The sequence below is a fragment of the Mastomys coucha genome, unplaced genomic scaffold (genome assembly GCF_008632895.1).
Source record: "Mastomys coucha isolate ucsf_1 unplaced genomic scaffold, UCSF_Mcou_1 pScaffold9, whole genome shotgun sequence".
Classification (NCBI taxonomy): domain Eukaryota; kingdom Metazoa; phylum Chordata; class Mammalia; order Rodentia; family Muridae; genus Mastomys; species Mastomys coucha.
Window position 1 is genome coordinate 42157200 of NW_022196915.1, and position 18171 is coordinate 42175370.

The 18171-nt window shown below is 47.9% G+C and overlaps 3 protein-coding genes across 9 annotated transcripts in view; 1 reads left to right on the top strand and 2 right to left on the bottom strand.

The window, feature by feature from the left end:
- The window catches only part of Ipo4 (importin 4), a 9803-nt gene extending 8858 nt beyond the window's left edge, over window positions 1–945 (bottom strand). Inside the window, exons 1-4 of the mRNA XM_031361592.1 lie at window positions 688–945; window positions 513–599; window positions 287–366; window positions 159–200 (exon numbers count right to left, since the gene is read on the bottom strand). Of these exons, the coding sequence (XP_031217452.1) occupies window positions 159–200; window positions 287–366; window positions 513–599; window positions 688–756 (278 nt within the window). The 5' untranslated portion in view covers window positions 757–945. The remainder of the gene's footprint in view (window positions 1–158; window positions 201–286; window positions 367–512; window positions 600–687) is intronic.
- Window positions 946–1120: 175 nt separating this feature from the next.
- Window positions 1121–8462, bottom strand: Tm9sf1 (transmembrane 9 superfamily member 1). 4 transcript variants are annotated; one of them, XM_031361595.1, is made up of 6 exons: window positions 8019–8462; window positions 7233–7594; window positions 5716–6337; window positions 5279–5464; window positions 2829–3102; window positions 1121–1786 (listed from the first exon to the last, which is right to left on the bottom strand). In XM_031361595.1, the coding sequence occupies exons 2-6, from the start codon at window positions 7575–7577 to the stop codon at window positions 1393–1395; spliced, it is 1821 nt and encodes a 606-aa protein (XP_031217455.1). In that variant the 5' UTR covers window positions 7578–7594; window positions 8019–8462; the 3' UTR covers window positions 1121–1392. The 4 variants fall into 4 exon arrangements, with proteins under 4 accessions (XP_031217455.1, XP_031217456.1, XP_031217453.1 ...); XM_031361596.1 differs by lacking the exon at window positions 8019–8462 and adding an exon at window positions 7899–7973; XM_031361593.1 differs by lacking the exon at window positions 8019–8462 and adding an exon at window positions 7817–7927.
- A 6863-nt stretch (window positions 8463–15325) lies between these two features.
- On the top strand, window positions 15326–17728 carry Tssk4 (testis specific serine kinase 4). Of its 4 annotated transcripts, none has more exons than XM_031361276.1 (4): window positions 15326–15764; window positions 16083–16297; window positions 16653–17046; window positions 17385–17565. In XM_031361276.1, exons 1-4 carry the CDS (start codon window positions 15540–15542, stop codon window positions 17454–17456), a joined length of 906 nt encoding a protein of 301 aa, XP_031217136.1. In that variant the 5' UTR covers window positions 15326–15539; the 3' UTR covers window positions 17457–17565. The 4 variants fall into 4 exon arrangements, with proteins under 4 accessions (XP_031217136.1, XP_031217137.1, XP_031217134.1 ...); XM_031361277.1 differs by having other exon boundaries at window positions 15327–15764; window positions 17311–17724; XM_031361274.1 differs by having other exon boundaries at window positions 15328–15764; window positions 17457–17728.
- The last annotated feature ends 443 nt before the right edge of the window (window positions 17729–18171 follow it).

The window sequence follows — 18171 nt, forward strand, 5'->3', positions numbered from 1 at the left end:
AGAAAGAAAGAAACAAACAGAACACCTTTAGTTTTCACATGCTCTACTTTCTAGGCCTGAATTAAGTCTCTGATCCCTACGTCCTAGTCTGGGGATGAAAAAGAAGGTAGAAGCCACAAATCAGTTAGGACCCCCGAGAGAGGGTGCTCCACACTTACGATGTCTCTTTCTGTAGTGCTGTCAGGACCAGGGACTTGAGGCTGGAAGACAGGTAGCAAAGGCTTGGTACTCGGCCTGTCAAAAAAATCGACTAGGCCCGGCCCCTCCCATCCTAAATCTAGCCCACCTCTCCCGCTGCTCAGGTGCCAAGCGTCGCCAACGATTGTTCAGCCTCCTGCGGGTCAGGACCGCTGCAAACTGGCGGATCTAGGGTGAGAAGAGGTAGCCAGCCAAATGAGAATCACAGGCAGCGAGGAGATGAACAGATTAAGACCGCAGGGGGCGGAGGCTGGGGCGGGACCAGGGACATGGAGGAATTTCAGAATTTCGTCAAGGAGGGGAAGGCAACTCGCCTGAGGGTCGGTCGCTGATGCCAGCAGGTCGCAGAGCGCAGGCAAGGCACCAGGGTCCCGAAGGGTGGTCTGGAGCTGCTCCGTCGCCTGATGGAAGAAGGCTGGGGGGGTCAAGACCAGGCCTTTCCCACAGCATACCCACCCCACCCCCGGTCCTGGTCAGGCCTGCCCGTACCCGGCGGATGCGCTCGGTGTCCGGCAGCAGCAGCTCCTTCAGGATCTGTTCCAGACCCGCAGGCTCCATGGCAGCTGCCGAGCCGCCGCCGCTACAGGGCCGGGTGGGGAGGGGGAGGAACGGCACGTGGAGACTCCGACAGCAACTTCCGGCGGAAAGGGCGTTACTCTGCGTCTCTCCTGTCGCCTGGGTGATTCAGCTTGCTTCCCTTCAAAAACTGCGGAAAGCTGGTGGCTGGCGTCAGTGTGGGCTTCCGTCTGGCTGAGCACTCGCTAAACCACAGAAACGGAGTCTCGGCAATGTGGGTTCCCTGTGCCGACAGTTCCCAGGGTCCAGAGTTTGTGCGGCAGTAGCGAACTCGGGTTTTCAAAGCAACTGCATTAACAACAGGCTTCAGGTTTCTAGAACTAGACCAAAACTTCCAACTACAGGATCCTTTTTCTTAATAAATTTTATTTTAATAATTGTAAAAAGAAAAAAATCAGGACCAAAACGTAAGGCAACTTAAAAAGTTCAAATATATATATTCCTTATTATAATAGACATTTTTAATTTCCAGGTCCTCTCTAAAGAAGGGAGGTCCAAGGGGTAAAGAGGGAAGGAAGGACAATGCCATCACACAATTAGGTCGGAAGAGAAGTTATCAAGTGAAATCAATGGGGCATGATGAAAGCAGGAGAGAGCTATAGTTCTGTCACTCAGAACTCAGTCCATCTTGAGGTTAACATAGATATAACGGATGAACTTTAAAGAAGAAAAAAAGGAGATGGTGCCCAGCATGAGGAAGAAGACATAACCAGTCAGTAAAGAGTAGCCAAAGAACTCTACTGTCTGTACTGCCCCTGACATGTTGGACCGCCGAGCATAGTAGAAAACGGAGTAGAGGAAGATGAAGAGGCCAGTGGAGCCGACGCTCAGCACAGATCGCCACCACCAGCGGTAATCTTCCCCAGACAGCTGGAAGTAGGTGAGTGCAATGGAGATGCAGGCCCCCACACTCAGCAGGATGGCGAAGACGAAGAAGAGGATGCCATACAGAGTGTACTGCTCCCGACCCCACACTGTGGCAAAGATGTAGTACAGCTCCACGGAGATGGCGCTGTGAAGAGACGAGACATCATTAAAACACCGTGCACAGCTGCAGCACGCAGAGCCAGGCTCAGCCACACCTCCCCACAGCACTGTGCAGACTAAGGCAGCTCTTCGAGTCCTATGCCTATTAGTTTAGTTTATTAGTTCTCTCATTTAATGAACATCTGTCCTGACAGGCTGAAAGTAGAGATCTTAACTAGACCAGGTGACATACATCTATAATACTACTATTTGGGAGGCTGAGGTAGGAGGATTGCCAAGCTCAAAGTCAATCTGGGTTACAAAGCAAATTCAACACCAGCCTGAAAAACTTAAGACTGTCTCAAAATGAAAGGTAAAAAAGGGCTGGAATGTGGCTCAGTGGGACAGTGCCAAGCAAGCACACTCCAGGACTACAAAACTGGAGTAAGAAAGGGGGGGGCAGATACTGTATTGTTTACTTTCTTCTGTATTGTTTAAAAGGTACGTAACAAACTGAATGAGAAAACAAATAGGCCTTAAGCTCTTCATGCTTGTAAACACTAAACGGAAATCAGGTTCTACAGGCTCCAACACAAGGCTTAAAGCCTACTTGATTACTTTTTCAGTTTGCTGAGTAAAAGAGCTTCGCAGTGAAACACTCATATCTGAGTATGAGCTCTGGCTGAGCTGAGGATTATTATACTGGGTTATGGTATTGAGAGGTTGAGGAAAGGCAAGGGTGAATCAAAACACTGCAGAAGGCAAGGTATGGGGACCCGCATCTATAATTCAAGCACCCAAGGCGGGACAACGTTAAGGTGATTTTTTTTTCTTTTTGGTTTTTCAAGACAGGATTTCTCTGTAGCCATGGCTGCCCTGGAACTCTGTAGACCATGCTGACCTCAAATTTATAGAGATCCACTTGCCTCTACTTCTGAGCACCCATGAGCCTTATGAGACTGCCTCAAAAGAAAAAACAAAAACAAAAAAACAAAACCAGAAAACAAAACAAAAATCCTCTAGTGTCTAAGAACCAAACCAAACCAAAACTGCCAAGAGTGGATGGCCATGGTATGAAGTGAGAATACCTGAAAGGCAGGAAGCCACCAACAGTCATGTGGATGACAGTAGACTTGTACCAGGGTTGGGGTGGGATCTCCCGGGCGATATTCTTCGTGCGACAAGGTGCATCAAAGGGACTAGCATTGTTCTTCCCGAAGATGCCTCCAATGACAGTGAGAGGAAAGCCTACCAGCAGCCAGACTGTGAGAAGCAGCAGGATGGTTGTGGCCGGCAGAGCCTGTGTCGAGCCGTTGGCCCAGTGCACTGAGTTCACCACGCTCCAAGTCAGGAAGAAAGGCACTGCAGGAGGGAGGGTCAGCAGTAGGCAACATCCCTGTGACACCCCACTCTGACTGGACCTAAAGGGGAAAGGGATGAAGTAGCCTGCCACTTACAGGGCCCACCTATGCTCCCAGATGGCCAGAGTTGGTTGAATTCACCTTCACCCTTTTATAGCTCATTGTCCTTTGTTCTTGTGTGTGTGTTCTTTGTTCTTTATTTTTCAAACACCCTATTCCCCAACCCAATGCTATAGAGAATTAAGACAGTTGCATCATTATAGTCCAAGGGTGATATAATCCACCTGTCTAGAGAAACCTGCCTTGCCATGGCAATGATAACTCCTAGCATAAAACAATCATTTGGGTTAAAGACCTGTTATCAGAAAGCCATGCTTCAAATATATAAATGGGATGGGAGATAAGTCAAATACATCAGATTGGAAATAACAAAGTTCAGAATATAGACTACTACTGTCTTTGAAAAGGCAAACTGATTTGGAGGCCAGAATAACCTACCTCCAAAATAAAGAGTATCAAAAAATAAATTCAAGAATGCTATTTAGAAGGGTTGAAGAGATGATTCAGTCAGTAAATCAGTAAATCATGGGGAAGTTTGCCTTCCCCCATGAAAGCACGAGGACCTGAGTTGGGTCCCCAACATTCTCATTAAAGACAAACAACAAAAATAAGTCAGACTGGTGGCCAGAGCTCAGAACCACAGCAGACGGAAGGCAAAAGACAGGAGGATCCTTACGGCTCACTGGTCTAGTTAATTCAGTGAGCTCTGACTTCAGTGAGACATCCTGCCTCAAAAGGTAAGGTGAGCTACTGAGGAAGACCTGATACTGACCTCTGTCTTCCAAATACACATAAATACACAGCACCCACACAAGTGTACACATGTGTGTATGTACACATACCAAGTAACCCTGACTATCCTAGAACTCAAGGTGTAGACCAGGGTGGCCTGGAACTCAGATTTGCTTTCCTCCCGAGTGCTGGGGTTAAAGGTGTGCTCCACCATGCCTGGCTCTCGTGCTTGTAATCTCAGCATTGGGGCAGTGGCGATATCACCGAAGTGTGTCAGCCAAGCAGCCTAGTGTTGACTACCTGGCTAATGAGAGATTTTTTCTCAAAAGAGGTGGATAGTGTCTGAGGAATTCTACCCGAGGTTGCCCTCTGGTTTCCACACATACAATTGCACATTTGGACAAGCACTTGAACACATATACACAAATGGTTGAAGCCCAGGCATGGTGATGTACACCCATAACCCCAGAACCTGGGAGGTTGGGGCAAGCCTATAACAAAGTTAAAGGCTCACGTGGGCTTCACAGTGAGACCCTGTTCTAGTTTAATTTCCTCATCTTGTGCAATGGGGACTATATTACCTATGTCACATGGCTACTGTGCAGACTAAATAAGAGGAGGGTGTATCAAATGCTAACCAGTGTCTAGCCACTTTCCAGCACTTAACAACTTTTAACTATTCAAAAATAAATACATATTTTCCTGGGTTATAGTTGCAGTACTCAATAGGATAAATGGATAGACCATAAATTCAAAGACAGCCTGGACTACATAGGTCAAGATCCTGTCTAAAAAAAAGATAAGTAGATTCCTTTTGATGGATTGTCTTTTGATTCCACCCCCTACTCCTACCCCCATCCCCACCCAGGGGCTGGAGAAAAAGCTCAGTGGTTAAAGGCATTTGCTGTTTTTACTGATGATCGGGTTCAGTTCCTAGCACCCACATGGTGGCTCACAACCATCTGTAACACCAGCTCCAGGGGATCCAACACCTTCTGGCTTCTGTAGGGACTATATGCATAAATTGCACAATGTTGTACATGTCGCATATGTGTTGCACATGCAAGCAAAACACTCATATACATAAGTATTAAAAACTTCTCCCTAGCCGGGCAGTGGTGGCACACACCTTTAATCCCAGCATTTGGGAGGCAGAGGCGGGCAGATTTCTGAGTTCAAGGCCAGCCTGGTCTACAGAGTGAGATCCAGGACAGTCAGGGCTACACAGAGAAACCCTGTCTCGAAAAACCAAAAAAAAAAAAAACAAAAAACAAAAAACAAAAAACAAAAAACAAACCCTGCACTGTGATTCTGCCCCAGGACCCACAAGGTGTTCTTAGTTTCTAAGTCTAGGCAGACTCACAACAAAAGGGGGAAGTTCTCACCAGAGAAGAGGCTGGTGGTGAGAATGATGTTCCACACCCAACGCTCGCCTCCAATTTGCCGGTAGAAGTGGCTTGACACATAGCCAGAGATGCAGCAGGTCAGGGCATACAACAAGATGGCTGCTGAGTTAATGGCTCCATGGCGGTGCACATTGAACATGCCCAGCAACGCCATGACAATAATGCCTATAAGGTAGTAGTGGAAAGCTCAAGTTAGGTCTCACCAACACTTCTCTATGTCAGAAAAACCATCCCCCTTAACCCAGGTCCTCAAATGATCTTCCTAGTTCTACTAGAGTCAGGAGAACCCGCACACATCCACACTAGAGCTACCGATTCCCTTAGGTCTTCCTCTCACCTTGAACAGAAGAGAAAATCCACTGAACTTTCCTAATGACCTGTCTGCTACCCTCTGAGAGCAATTCATATCCCCTCACCAGTGCCAAGGGCCAGGAATTGGGCGCCCACACCAAGCACAGCACAGAGCAGACCACGATATGGAGGGAAGCGGAAGACATCGGTATGGATAATTTTCCAGCCATTGTCACCCTGGTCAAAGTCATCACTAGATCCTCCAGAGCTGGTCTCTTCATCTAGGTTGTACCGAGCCAGGTCATTCCGAAGCACGCGCATTAGAATGACAGCCACGAAACCCACCAGTAAGAACACAAGCACCATGGAGTTGATGATGGAGAGCCAGTGGATTTCCAGGGTTCGAGGAAAGAAGCCGCCATCATCACCTCGGCGCCTGTCACTCCGACGCTCCACTGATGTCTCGGACCAGCGCACACTATAAGTGTGAGTAAGGCCCAGTAATTCATCAGACCGCAGCCCATCCAAGCTGTGGGGCTTGACGTCCCGAACTGAAACATTGGCAAATATAATTCGATCTCCATGGAATTCTAGGTGGAAGTCCAAATGTGTCCAGAGGCCTATCTTGTGGCTATGTGGCAGGAAGCCACTCTCTTCCATGTAGCCCACAAAACCACGGATTGGCAAGTCATCTACCACAAACTCAAAGTAATACAATTCCTCAATGGCCTGGCGCAGCTGCTCCACCTATAAAGAACGAGGCAGGAGTCGGTTACAGAAAGCCTCTCAAGAGTTAAAACAGTGTTTTGAAAACTTGGCAGTACTCTTATTTTGGGTTGGATACGTCTGTGTTGTAGGGAGACACTGATCTGTGCATTGCAAGGGTTGGCATCCTTGATTCCTACACACTACACACCAGTAGTACCACTGAACTGTGACAATCCAAATTACTTCCAAGCTGGGCTGTGGTGGTGCACGCCTTTAATCCCAGCACTTGGCAGACAGAGGCAGGTGAATTTCTGAATTTCTGAGTTTGAGGCCAGCCTGGTCTACAGAGTGAGTTCCAGAACAGCCAGGGCTACATAGAGAAACCCTGTCTCAAAACACCAAAAAACAAAACAAAACAAAAAAAACCCTAAACTGACCAACCAAAATGTCTTTATACATTGCCAAAGCACCTAGGTACAAAACTGTTTCCCATTGAGACTCACTGACTGATTCTGGTATATTAGCCCAAAAAAGAACAAATATCTTTTTGCTAGAATAAAATCTCAGAAAAATAAATGGAGCAAAGTATAAAAAGACTGGAATTAAATTTCAAAATGTACTAAAGAAAAAAAGTAACAGGGAAGGCTAGAAAGTAAAGAAGCTGTGAAAGTGCCAGAGGCATGTTTGGAAGGAAAGAGACTTGCACAAGTGTCTGGGACCTATTACTGACATGGAGGAGCCCCAGGCTCTAATCTCCGTTCTGCATCTCTGAATCCATGAAATCTTGAAAAGTCAGTTGGGAACATCTAAGCAAGTACACCGGGCTGTGGTTGGAGTCCAAACAGATAATTTCCATAGAGGTACCATAGATGCAAGGCACCCTTAGCCCCTGGCATGGAGGGCTAAGTGATAACTAATGTGGAGAGCTGCTGACCTGTGCAGAACTGAGCTGCATGTGGCACAGAATTCTCTTCTCCACATTCTCCCGAAAGCGGATCTCGTACAAAGATTCGGCCATTCGGTCCCCATCCAGAACTTCACCCAGACTAAGACTTTTGTGGCGGATCTTCTCAGGACAGCAGACTGGAAGCTGATAGTAGTGGTAAGTTTCCTGAGGGTTATGGTAGGGTCCCACTTTGTTGACATATAGAATGACAGGGTCGCCAGGCTTGTAGTGTGTGACACCTTCCACCCATGGCCCATGGCCTATGCCCAGCAACAGTATCAGGACTGGCAAACAATGGCAGCTCCAACTTCGAGGGTACCCTAGGACTGTCATCCTTAAGGCAGAAGAACCTGTTGGGGGAATCCCGTGGTTATAGAAACTAGGAATTAAATCATGATGCCCCGGGTCTGGTCTCTCAAGTGCCCATTGGCTCCACCTCCTCCCATTGGCCTCCCGATCACCACACCACAGGACTTCTATCCCAAAGACGGGGCTTGGCGTGCACTCTATAGCACTCCCAACCTAGGGTCCACGCCTCCAGGCCTCCCCCGCCCGGGGCTGCGCGTGCCAACCCGTTTCTATAGCAACGCCCGGCGGGCTCGCTGCTCCGGAAGGGGCACCCGCCGCAGCTCCGGGGTCCTCACAGTGAGGTACCGGCTGGCCAAAGAGGCGCCAGGGGCCTCGCGGGGCCCCGTAGCTGCCCTTGGGCTTCTGCCCGGGTCTTCCAGACAGCGGCGCCGGAGCGGTAGGCTTGGCGAGGACCTGACGACGGACCTCCTCCGGGTTGTCCGCCGCTGCGCCTGATTGCCGCGGCTGCTGCCACGTCGCTGTCGTCCGCGCCCGGCTCGTCTAAAGGCTCCTCGAAGAGCTCTGGTTCGCCCGCGATCCGGCCCCGCCACGGATCCCACGAAGCGCGCTCCTCGAGCCACCGAGCGATGCCAGCAGTCGTCCCGGCGAGCAGCACCGCAGCCCGGACACGTCAGTCAGTCTTACCACTTCCGCCTTCGCCGACGGGGACCTCAGCTCCGCGAAGGCGGGAAGGCTCCTCGCCTGTGCCAAGAGCTCCGCGATGCTCGGCGGCGCGGCGCGGGCGGCTTCCCACGGAGTCTCGCGCGGGCTGGGCCGTCCTCCCTAGGTTGGAGAGCCACGGCTGGGGAGCGGGAGCGCGGCCGGGTGGAGGCGGGACCCGCCCCCGGCTGCTGAGGTCGGGCCACACGCGGAAAGTTGTCCCTAACCTGGGCGGGGCGGAGCTTTGTGCCGCTCCCACGCCAGGGACGTGTATCCTCAAACACCTTGGTAAAGGTGCCCCTCCGAGGCTTTCTGGAAGCACAGACCGGTCATTGTTGGCAAAAGCATGCCATGGGGGAGCTGGGTGGGGTGCACCTACAGTTTGCCATTTCACCCCGCAAGTTGTGCGGGTTGACAGCGCGGTTTTTGATCGGAAGTAGGTTTTCGTTTTGTCCTTTAATCTGGCATCCCTGGGGCTCCTTTGAGCCTCCGCCTTCAGAGTTTCAGAACTTACAGGTACACACCACCGTGCCTCACTTATATCATTTTGTTCCTAAGTATGTCTGTGGGACGTTTGGGCTTCTCCCTAATTTTTCAGGTTCCTTTGAAAACGTTTATTTTTGTCTGGCTCAGCTGTTCTGAAGGGGCTCTGTCCTCGAGGATTCCCTCTAAACAGTGACTTTCACTTGGCAACGTGGGAGCAAACGGGAGGAAGCTGACTTTCCGTTCTGGCAGAAGCAGGTACTGAGGGAGATCACAAGCAGCCATTCTTATCCCCACTCCTACGAGTGTTCTTTCCTGATCTACCCATTGTCCTGAAGCGGTGAGATTCTAGGAAGTTGGGATTGAATCAGACACAGTGGCTTTTGTTTTGTCCCCTTTGCCCTCCTCGAGACGTGTTGCCGTATTGCCTGACTGGCCTTGGAACTGCAGCTGAGGCAGTATTCCTGCCTCGGTCGAATGAGTAGCTGGGACTGCAGGTGTGCAAGGTTTGCATTCCTTTTCTTTTCTTTTTTTCTTTTTTTCTTTTTTTTTTTTTTTTTCCGAGACAGGGTTTCTCTGTATACTCCTGGCTGTCCTGGAACTCACTCTGTAGACCAGGTTGGCCTCGAACTCAGAAATCCGCCTGCCTCTGCCTCTCAAGTGCTGGGATTAAAGGCATGCACCACCACCGCCCGGCAAGGTTTGCATTCCTGAGTTTTTTGGTTAGGAATAACGTAAGTTGCTTTGGAGTTATCTTCTGCTGACCTACCCAGTGAAGCCAGAAATCAAAGCTTCTGCTAGTACCTCTCAGATCGCAAGCTCTCTTGATTTGTTTCCTGATTTTCTTTCTATATTTGCTTTTCATCATTTTCTTGATTTCATGTCAACCATCTTGCTAGTTCCGATCCACCTTCCTGTGGGACCATTTTTCAGACTGTTACTGGAAGGACTGTTGAACAGGCAGTACCTCAGGAAGAGAAGTTGCTGAGCATCAGGTTTTGTGGTTGGTTAATTGGAGGTTTTATTGAGACAGGTCTCTGCCGCCTCATCTGGCCTCAAACCTACAGTGATTCTCTTGCCTCAGCAAGGGTTCTGAGGGTGAACCACTGTGCTTCATTTGTTTTTTATTTCTCCCTTTTCATATCACTCCAGCTGTAAAAAAAACTTATGTGTGTATGGCACATATGTGTTGGTTCCTCTGTAGCTTGAGTTACAGAGAGTTACATGTTGCTGAGTGTGGATGCTAGGAACTAAACTCAGGACCTTTGAAAGAGCAAGCACAAAGCTCTCTTAACCACTGAGTCATCTCTCCACCGATTTTTTTTTTTTGACAAGCTCCAGTTTTTATGTATAACTAACTTTGACCTTGACAACATAGAGTAGAGAATAGCTTAACATGAGGCCTTACAGAGCCATATCCTGGTGCTTCTCCAGGTATACTAACTTTCTGGAATACTCTGTGTTCACATAGAAATGTTGGATGTCATTTCTTTTTCTTCCTTTCTCTTTTTCTTTTCTTTTTTTTTTATAAGATTTATTTATTTTGGGGCTGGTGAGATGGCTCAGCGGGTAGAAGCACTGACTGCTCTTACGAAGGTCGTGAGTTCAAATCCCAGCAACCACATGGTGGCTCGCAACCACCCATAATGAAATCTGATACCATCTTCTGTGTATTCATTTATAATAATAAATAAATCTTTAAAAAAACTTTATTTATTTTATATATGTGAGTACACTGTAGCTGTCTTCAGACATACCAGAAGAGGGCATCAGATTCCGTTACAGATGGTTGTGAGCCACCATGTGGTTGCTGGGAATTGAACTCAGGATCTCTGGAAGAGCAATCGGTGCTCTTAACTGCTGAGCCATCTCTCCAGCCCTGGATGTCATTTCTTAAGCCTGATACTCTCCCTGTGTAGACTGCTCACTGCCTTTCCCTACTTACTGACTAGAGAACTCCACTCTGAACAGAGAAGATCACACTTCACGGAATCCTTCCGTGTTTGTTTATATCACTTTATCTCACTGTGCTGGTATTTCGTGTGTCTCTTTTATAATTTTAAATGCTTTTCAAGGAGACTAATTTTACCCTCTTTTTACCTTTAGAATTTAGCAGGGTTCTTGTATGTACTGGGCAGTTTAAAATAAGATACTTAGCCGGCCGTGGTGGCGAGCTAGCACTTGGGAGGCAGAGGCAGGCAGATTTCTGAGTTCAAGGCCAGCCTGGTCTACAGAGTGAGTTCCAGGACAGCCAGGGCTACACAGAGAAACCCTGTCTCGAAAAAAACAAAAACAAAAAAAACAAAACAAAAAAAAAACAAATAAAATAAAATAAGATACTTGAACAAATTGGCATATCTTTTATTTGTGATGAGAGATTATTGTCAGCTTGTTACCAAACCACCTATCCAGGGCTAGTTAATGCACATTGATGAGCAGTACTGGGTGTATCTCCTTAGCTGTGATGTACTCTGGGTAGTTCTTCAGTTGTACCAGGTTGTAGAGCTGAATTTCAATAGACTTTGGAACTGCAGTGCCAGCAGGGTCACACACTCAATAGGTGGGACTTGACAAGTCACTTATGGTGTAATCATTTATATTGGAAGATGTTCAGGTTGTGAGACCCTATCTCAAAGCAACATTGACACCCAAGGTTGTGGTGATTTGAATGAAAGGCCCTTTGTCTCAGGCATCTAAAGGTTTGGTTCTCGCTTGGTGGTAGTGTTTTGGGAGCTTTAGGAGGTGTGGCCTTGTTCGAAAGTAGTACTAAGAGTGCTGGGGGCAGGCTCTGAGTCCGCTCGACTTCCTGCTTACAGTTCAACACATGACCCTCTGGAACTACAGTGCAAATAAACTGTTTTCTATAAGTTGCCTTGGTCCTGGTGTTTTATCACAGCAATAGAGAAACAACGGTGGAGGCCACCCAGCATCTTTCTCTAACCTCTACATGCTTGCGAACCTCATAGAAAGTGGACAGAAACCAACTTACTAATCCTCTTACCTTTGCTTCCTGAGTGCTCAGATTCCAGGTATGCACCAGTCATGCCCAAGTTTGCCACACAAAATCATATAAGAATTGACTACCCTTTCCTGCCTGTGCTGGCCAGTTTTATGTGAACTTGCCACAAGCCAGAGCCTTTTGGGAGGAAGGCACCTCAGTTGAGGAAATGCCCCCGCCAGATGGGCCTGTGGACAAACTGTTGTACATTTTCTTGATCTGATGATTGGTATGGGAGGGCCCACTTATTGTGGGAGGTGAGGGGGTGGGTTGCTGGGCTATGGTACTGAGAACTATAAGAAAACAGGCTGAACAAGCCATGGGTAGCCAGCCAGTAGTAGCACTCCTCCATGGCCAGAGAAATAGCAGTTTCTACTTCTGGTTTCCTCCCTTGAGTTTTTGCCCTGAGTTCCCTGAATTGTGAACTACAAGCTGAAAGGTGAACCGAACCCTTTCCTCCCCAAGTTCCTCGTGGTTATGGTGACACTGCCCTTCTCACTTGTCACTCCCTAACCTTGTTCTTCCTTTCAGCTGAGACTTGCAGCCATCCCCCAGCCTCTGGTTTGTTTCTAGCTTCCCTCTCTATATAATGTAGAGTCCACATTCCATCACCTCAGCCACATTCTTACCTGAGATTTTTGTTTGTTTTGAGGCAAGTTCTTTATAGCCCTAGCTGGCCTGGAACTCAGCATGTACTGACCAGGCTGGCCTTGAACTCACTGAGACCATCTGCCTGTACCTCCCAAGTGCGGGGATTAGAGGAGTGTGAGCAAGTGTGTGGATGCTAGAGGTTGACCATGCTGTCTTTCTGGAACTTGGAGCTCTCTGATCTGATGTGGCTAGGCTGTCTGACCAGTGAACTTCAGGGCTTGTCCTGCCTGTGCTTCTTCCCCTTGCCCTGAGGTCACAAGTGCATACCAGCTTCTTACATGGGTGCTAGGAATCTAATTGAGGGTTTGATGCTTATGAAGCAACTACTTTACTGACTGAGGATTTCTCCAGCCCCAGCTTCTCAAACATCTGTCATCATTTGAGAACTCTGGATAACCTACTGGGCAGGTGATGCAGGATAAGCAGTTATGGCCAGTTGTGGCTGTGTGTGCATATAATACCAGTACTTGGGAGGCCGAAGCAGTAGAATGATAAGTTTAAGGCCAGCCAAGACTAACACAGACCTTCAAAACCAAGAAATCTTAAGTTCTGAAGGAAAGGTTGGCATTTGCCAGAGGAAGAGGAAGAAAAGATTGTGCTAAGCTGGCACAGGCTTGCAATTGTCACTGCTGTGAAGGCCCAGACAAGCCTCTATTGCAAGTGTGGTGCCTGCATGGTCAGGTTAGACTGTGGAAAGAAAAGAAAAAGAAACAGGTATATACTAATAGTTTCAGTAGTAGGACATTTGTGTGGCATGTGAGAGGTTGTAGATTCAACCCCTGGCACTTTAGGGGGATAGTGGGGAGGCTAAGGCAGAAGGACCTGAAATTCAAAATTCAAGGGCAACCTAGGATATATGATACCCTTTCTGAGAGAGAGAGAGAGAGAGAGAGAGAGAGAGAGAGAGAGAGAGAGAGAGAGAGAGAGAGAGAGAGAGAGAGAGAGAGAGAGAGAGAAAGAGAGAGAGAGAGAGAGAGATCCGCAAGCCAAACAAAAAGCACATAGCAGTAACAGATTGGAGAAGCAGGAGGATTTCAATTTTGAGACCATCCTAGGATACATATTGATACCCTAGACCCCATAGTAAAAGAACAAAACAAAAGGAAAATTGGAAAGTTTATCATAGGGCTAATGCAAAGGTCCTAACTTGGTCCTGAGAATCAGCAGACAATAAATTGTTTTTGATTAATTTATGTGTTTGCCTGCTTGAGTTTATGTGCACCTCATTTCTACAAGAGTCCATGGGGGCCGGAAGAGGGTATTGGCTGCCCTGAAACTGAGTTACAGGTGCCTGTGAGCTATTCTGTGGGTGCTAAGAACCAAACCCTGCTTCTCTCCGAGAGCAGCATGAGCCATGTCTCACTGAGTCATGTCTCTAGCCACAACTTAGTCTTAAATGGAAATAAAAATCAGATTTGTGAGGTTAGGGAGAGGGCTCAGTGAGCAAAATGGCTTCTTGCCAGTATGAAAACCCCATACACTCATAATCACAGAATCGGGTAGTAGAGATAGGTGGTGCAGAGAGCTCACTGGTCACCCACATTAGCCCAAATGGCAAGCTTTCAGTTCATTAGCTGACTCAAGGCTATAAAGAAATGTGATGGGAAGACACCCAATGTCCTGCTCTGGCCTCTGCATGTGTGGGAACACATGTCCACACATAAATGCTGCAGCTGGAGGGGAGCAGCAGGCTTGCAAGTGACCAGTTAATCAATAGAGGGTTGTGCTAAGCGGGGTGGCAGTGGACATGGAGATGTGAGTGCACTGTTTTTATATGTATGGTGTATGGGCAATTGTGAGTATGAGAACATGCACCTGTATTCATATGGAAGCAAAAGGAGGCTAACAGATGTCCTCTTATCACTCTTTGCTTTGTTCCTTTGTGGAAGGGTCTTACTGAACCTGAAGTTCGCATTTCTGGAGTAGGTGGGAAAGTCAGCAAACTCCAGTGATGGTCTCATACCCACATTACTCAGGGTTGGGACTGCACCTGGCTTTTTTGAAGATGCTGGGACTGAACTCAGTCTTCATGTTTGAACAGCAAGATCTCTTAACTGCTGAGTGATCTCTCTAGACCCTTCCAGGGCTTCCATAAAGCCCTGGAAATAGCTTAAAGAGACAGGATTTGATGATATAATATATTATATATAGGCACCAAGTGCCAGTGTGATATTTGATGTCTATGTTCAGGACAACATGGAAAGCTGGATATGAATTTGAGGTGCAAAGTGCACCTGTAATACTTATGTTCCTGTAATATTTAATAAGCAAATAGGCATGATCTTGTATTTGGGGTGGAACTGGCACAAGGAGCCATCAAAATAAACGTGAAATCTGGAGCCTTGAGAGTGTATGAGAGCCCTGGGGGAGGGAAGATGTGAGGGTCTGAGAAAAGTAAGCCTGTGGTTACAACATAGACAGAGGCATTGGGTGGGGGGGAAATGGGGGGGTGTATGATGGTAGAGTTCTGGCCTAGCAAACACAAGGCCCTAGGCTTAGTCAACAGTGAAAACAAGACAAAATTGAAAACAGGAAACTGATGTTGCTCCAGCGGAAGAGTGACTAAAAGGATGGGAAAAAACAAAAGCATCACAGATCATGTAAAGCAAGATCGAAGGGCAAGACTGAATGCAGACTATGCTGCAACACTGCAGTCCCGAATACACCCTGACATGCTTCTCACGCTGGATTGTTAGAAGCATGGGTACTCTGTTGACCTTGTTCATCAGTTTAACATAATATATTCTGTATATTATCTACCACATGGCAGATACTCAGTAACATAAAGGGGCCACCAGGTTGGATACTTACCAGGTTGTGTAAAGTGCCTTTTGTAATGCATATGTTCCAAATTGCACTTCTTTTCAAGCTTTGTGGCCAATGATGAATAAAGGTGTATGGAACTTGGGACCTTGGAAGTTCTGTAACTAAGACATGGAAGTAACAACAGCCAGCCAAGACAAAAAGAATGTTCTTTTCTTTCCCCTTCCAAGTTCTTAGTGAAGGGCTGAGCTCGGCATCCCAGACTCGTGTGACTAGGTAAACACTGGGACACTAACTTCACTTCAGGACCCTCCCTTCAGAAGCTCAAGGTGGCTTCTTAGTAGACAGAGGCTTCTAAGTATCAAAGCTCCCCACCGTGCAAGCACAACATCATGGGGAAGGGAGATATCTCGGAAACAGCATCAGCCACTCCAGTCTATCGCTCTATCATGGAGGAGTATGGTTATGAGGTGGGCAAGGTCATTGGCCATGGCTCCTATGGAACAGTATATGAGGCTTACTACACAAAGCAGAAGGTCATGGTGGCTGTCAAGATCATCTCAAAGAAGAAGGCCTCTGAAGACTATCTTAACAAGTTCCTACCACGTGAGATACAGGTCAGAATGGGAGCTGAAAGAGGGAAGCGAGGCTTATTAATAAGCTACTTGAGGTATCTTAGGGGTGTAACTATAGAAGGGTGGATCCAGAAACCTCCAAACCAGAACTGAATGTCTTAAGTAGGAAAATTCTGTGTGTGTGTGTGTATTCTCTTTCCTATGTGCACTATCTAACACCCCCCCTCAAGTAAAAAAATGCAAAATGGGATTTATCCAGACACCAACTGATTCTGTTGCAAAGTAGTAAGTAGCAATGGGAGAGTGGAGGAAGCACAGCTAGAGTTTGCCAGGTTTGATGGTTCCCTCTTTTGGGATCAGGTAATGAAAGTCTTACGGCACAAGTACCTCATCAACTTCTATCAGGCCATTGAGACCACATCCCGAGTATACATCATTTTGGAGCTGGCTCAGGGTGGTGATGTCCTCGAATGGATCCAACGATATGGGGCCTGCTCTGAGACCCTTGCTGGCAAGTGGTTCTCCCAGATGGCCTTGGGCATCGCCTACCTGCACAGCAAGGGCATCGTGCACCGGTGAGGATAGTCACCGGACTGGGCTTTGGGATCTCAAGGGAGTTTTATGCATATGGCCCATCTTCTGTTCTTTTCTCTTGACTTTTCTCAATATCTAGGTCCATTTGTTCACCATATTGTAATCATCTGGTCAAGGACACTTGTATCCTTGTGTGAGAGCACTTTATTATACACAATGGTGAACTAGTGGTTCTCAGGTACCATCCGCTCTCCCTTCTGGGCTCTGCTCCCAACTCTGTGGCTTTGCTTCCTCTTTACTTCCCACAGACATCTCGCTCCCACTTGTCCTGTCCTCATCTCTAGCCTCTGACCCCTTCCTTTCAGCTCCCGGTCTAATACTAAGCCCTCTCCCCAGCCTGACCCCCAGCCTTTCTGCTGCTGGTAGGGACTTAAAGTTGGAGAACCTGTTGCTGGACAAGCGGGAGAATGTGAAGATATCGGACTTTGGCTTCGCCAAGATGGTGACTTCTAGCCAGCCTGTGCGTAGTAGCCCTTCTTACCGCCAAATGAACTGCCTTTCCCACCTCAGTCAGACCTACTGTGGCAGCTTTGCTTACGCCTGCCCGGAGATCTTGCTAGGCTTGCCCTACAACCCTTTCCTGTCTGACACTTGGAGCATGGGCGTCATCCTCTACACTCTAGTGGTTGCACGGCTGCCCTTTGATGACACCAATCTCAAGAAGCTGCTGAGAGAAACCCAGAAGGAGGCTACTTTCCCAGCTAACCTCACCATCTCCCAGGAGTGCAAGGTGCTGGCTCCCCAAGGAGGGCTGAGGCGTTAGCGATGACCAATGGGGAGGGGAAAGAAAATAACCAAATTTAGGCCTTCCAACTACACCCTACCCCCAAGGTTGGCTTTTGTCCTGCCAGAGCTCCTACCCAAAGTGGTAGCAAGGCCTTCAAAGGGTCAACCACTGAGCTTCAAACCTTAAATATGCTTGATAATTAGGTCCCAGCAATGATCCCTTTAGGACAGAAGGGGTTATGCAAGGAGCTCTTCTCTTTTCTTGCAGGGCTCCAGCATAAAACCAGGGCCCCAGCCCCTTTCACCAGAGTAGTGCGATGGGCCATCCTGCTTCTTCCTTAGGTCCAGCTGCTCAGTGCCTGTGCTCACAAAGGGGGACAAGCTCAGCCAAGCCCTCTCTCTCCCCTGCCCTAGAACCTGATCCTCCAGATGCTACGCCAAGCTACCAAGCGTGCCACCATCCTAGATGTCCTCAGGGACCCCTGGATGCTCAAGTTCCAGACTGAGCAACCCTCGAATGAAATCAGGCTGCTCGAGGCCATGTACCAACCCACCAGCACAGCTACTCGGCACCAGTCCTTGGAAATCACAACTTGAAAGCGGCTGAGGCAGGGGGCTAAGGAAAAAAGCAAGAGAGACTGGGGGAAAATCTTTTCTATAAAATAAACCTAATTAGTTTCACCATGTACGGTCAAAGACATTCTTTCCTCAAGAGTCTTAGTGGAGACCACTGCTGAGGGGTGGGTTTCTGCCCGAAGCCTGTAACCAGTCCTCTTGACACCTGTGGCAGGCAGTTAAAGACACTGACTTGGGGAAGCTTTGCTGTGCCAACTAAGTTTGTGAGTTTGGGGCTCCTATTTCACATTTTTGTTCTCTAATGTTCTAGTGGCAGATGGGATGGGGTGGAGGTGGGAGGTTAGTTTTGTTTTGACTTGGGCTCTGCCCATTTACAGTTCAAAGCAGTGGCATCATTCTTTCTGTTGTGTGTTTGCTCCTAACTTGGGTAAAAGTTTTGATTGGAAAGCAGAGTTAACAAAAGAGAATGGGAGCCAGGTGGTGGTGGGTGCACGCCTTTAATCCCAGCACTTGGGAGGCAGAGGCAGGCGGATTTCTGAGTTCGAGGCCAGCC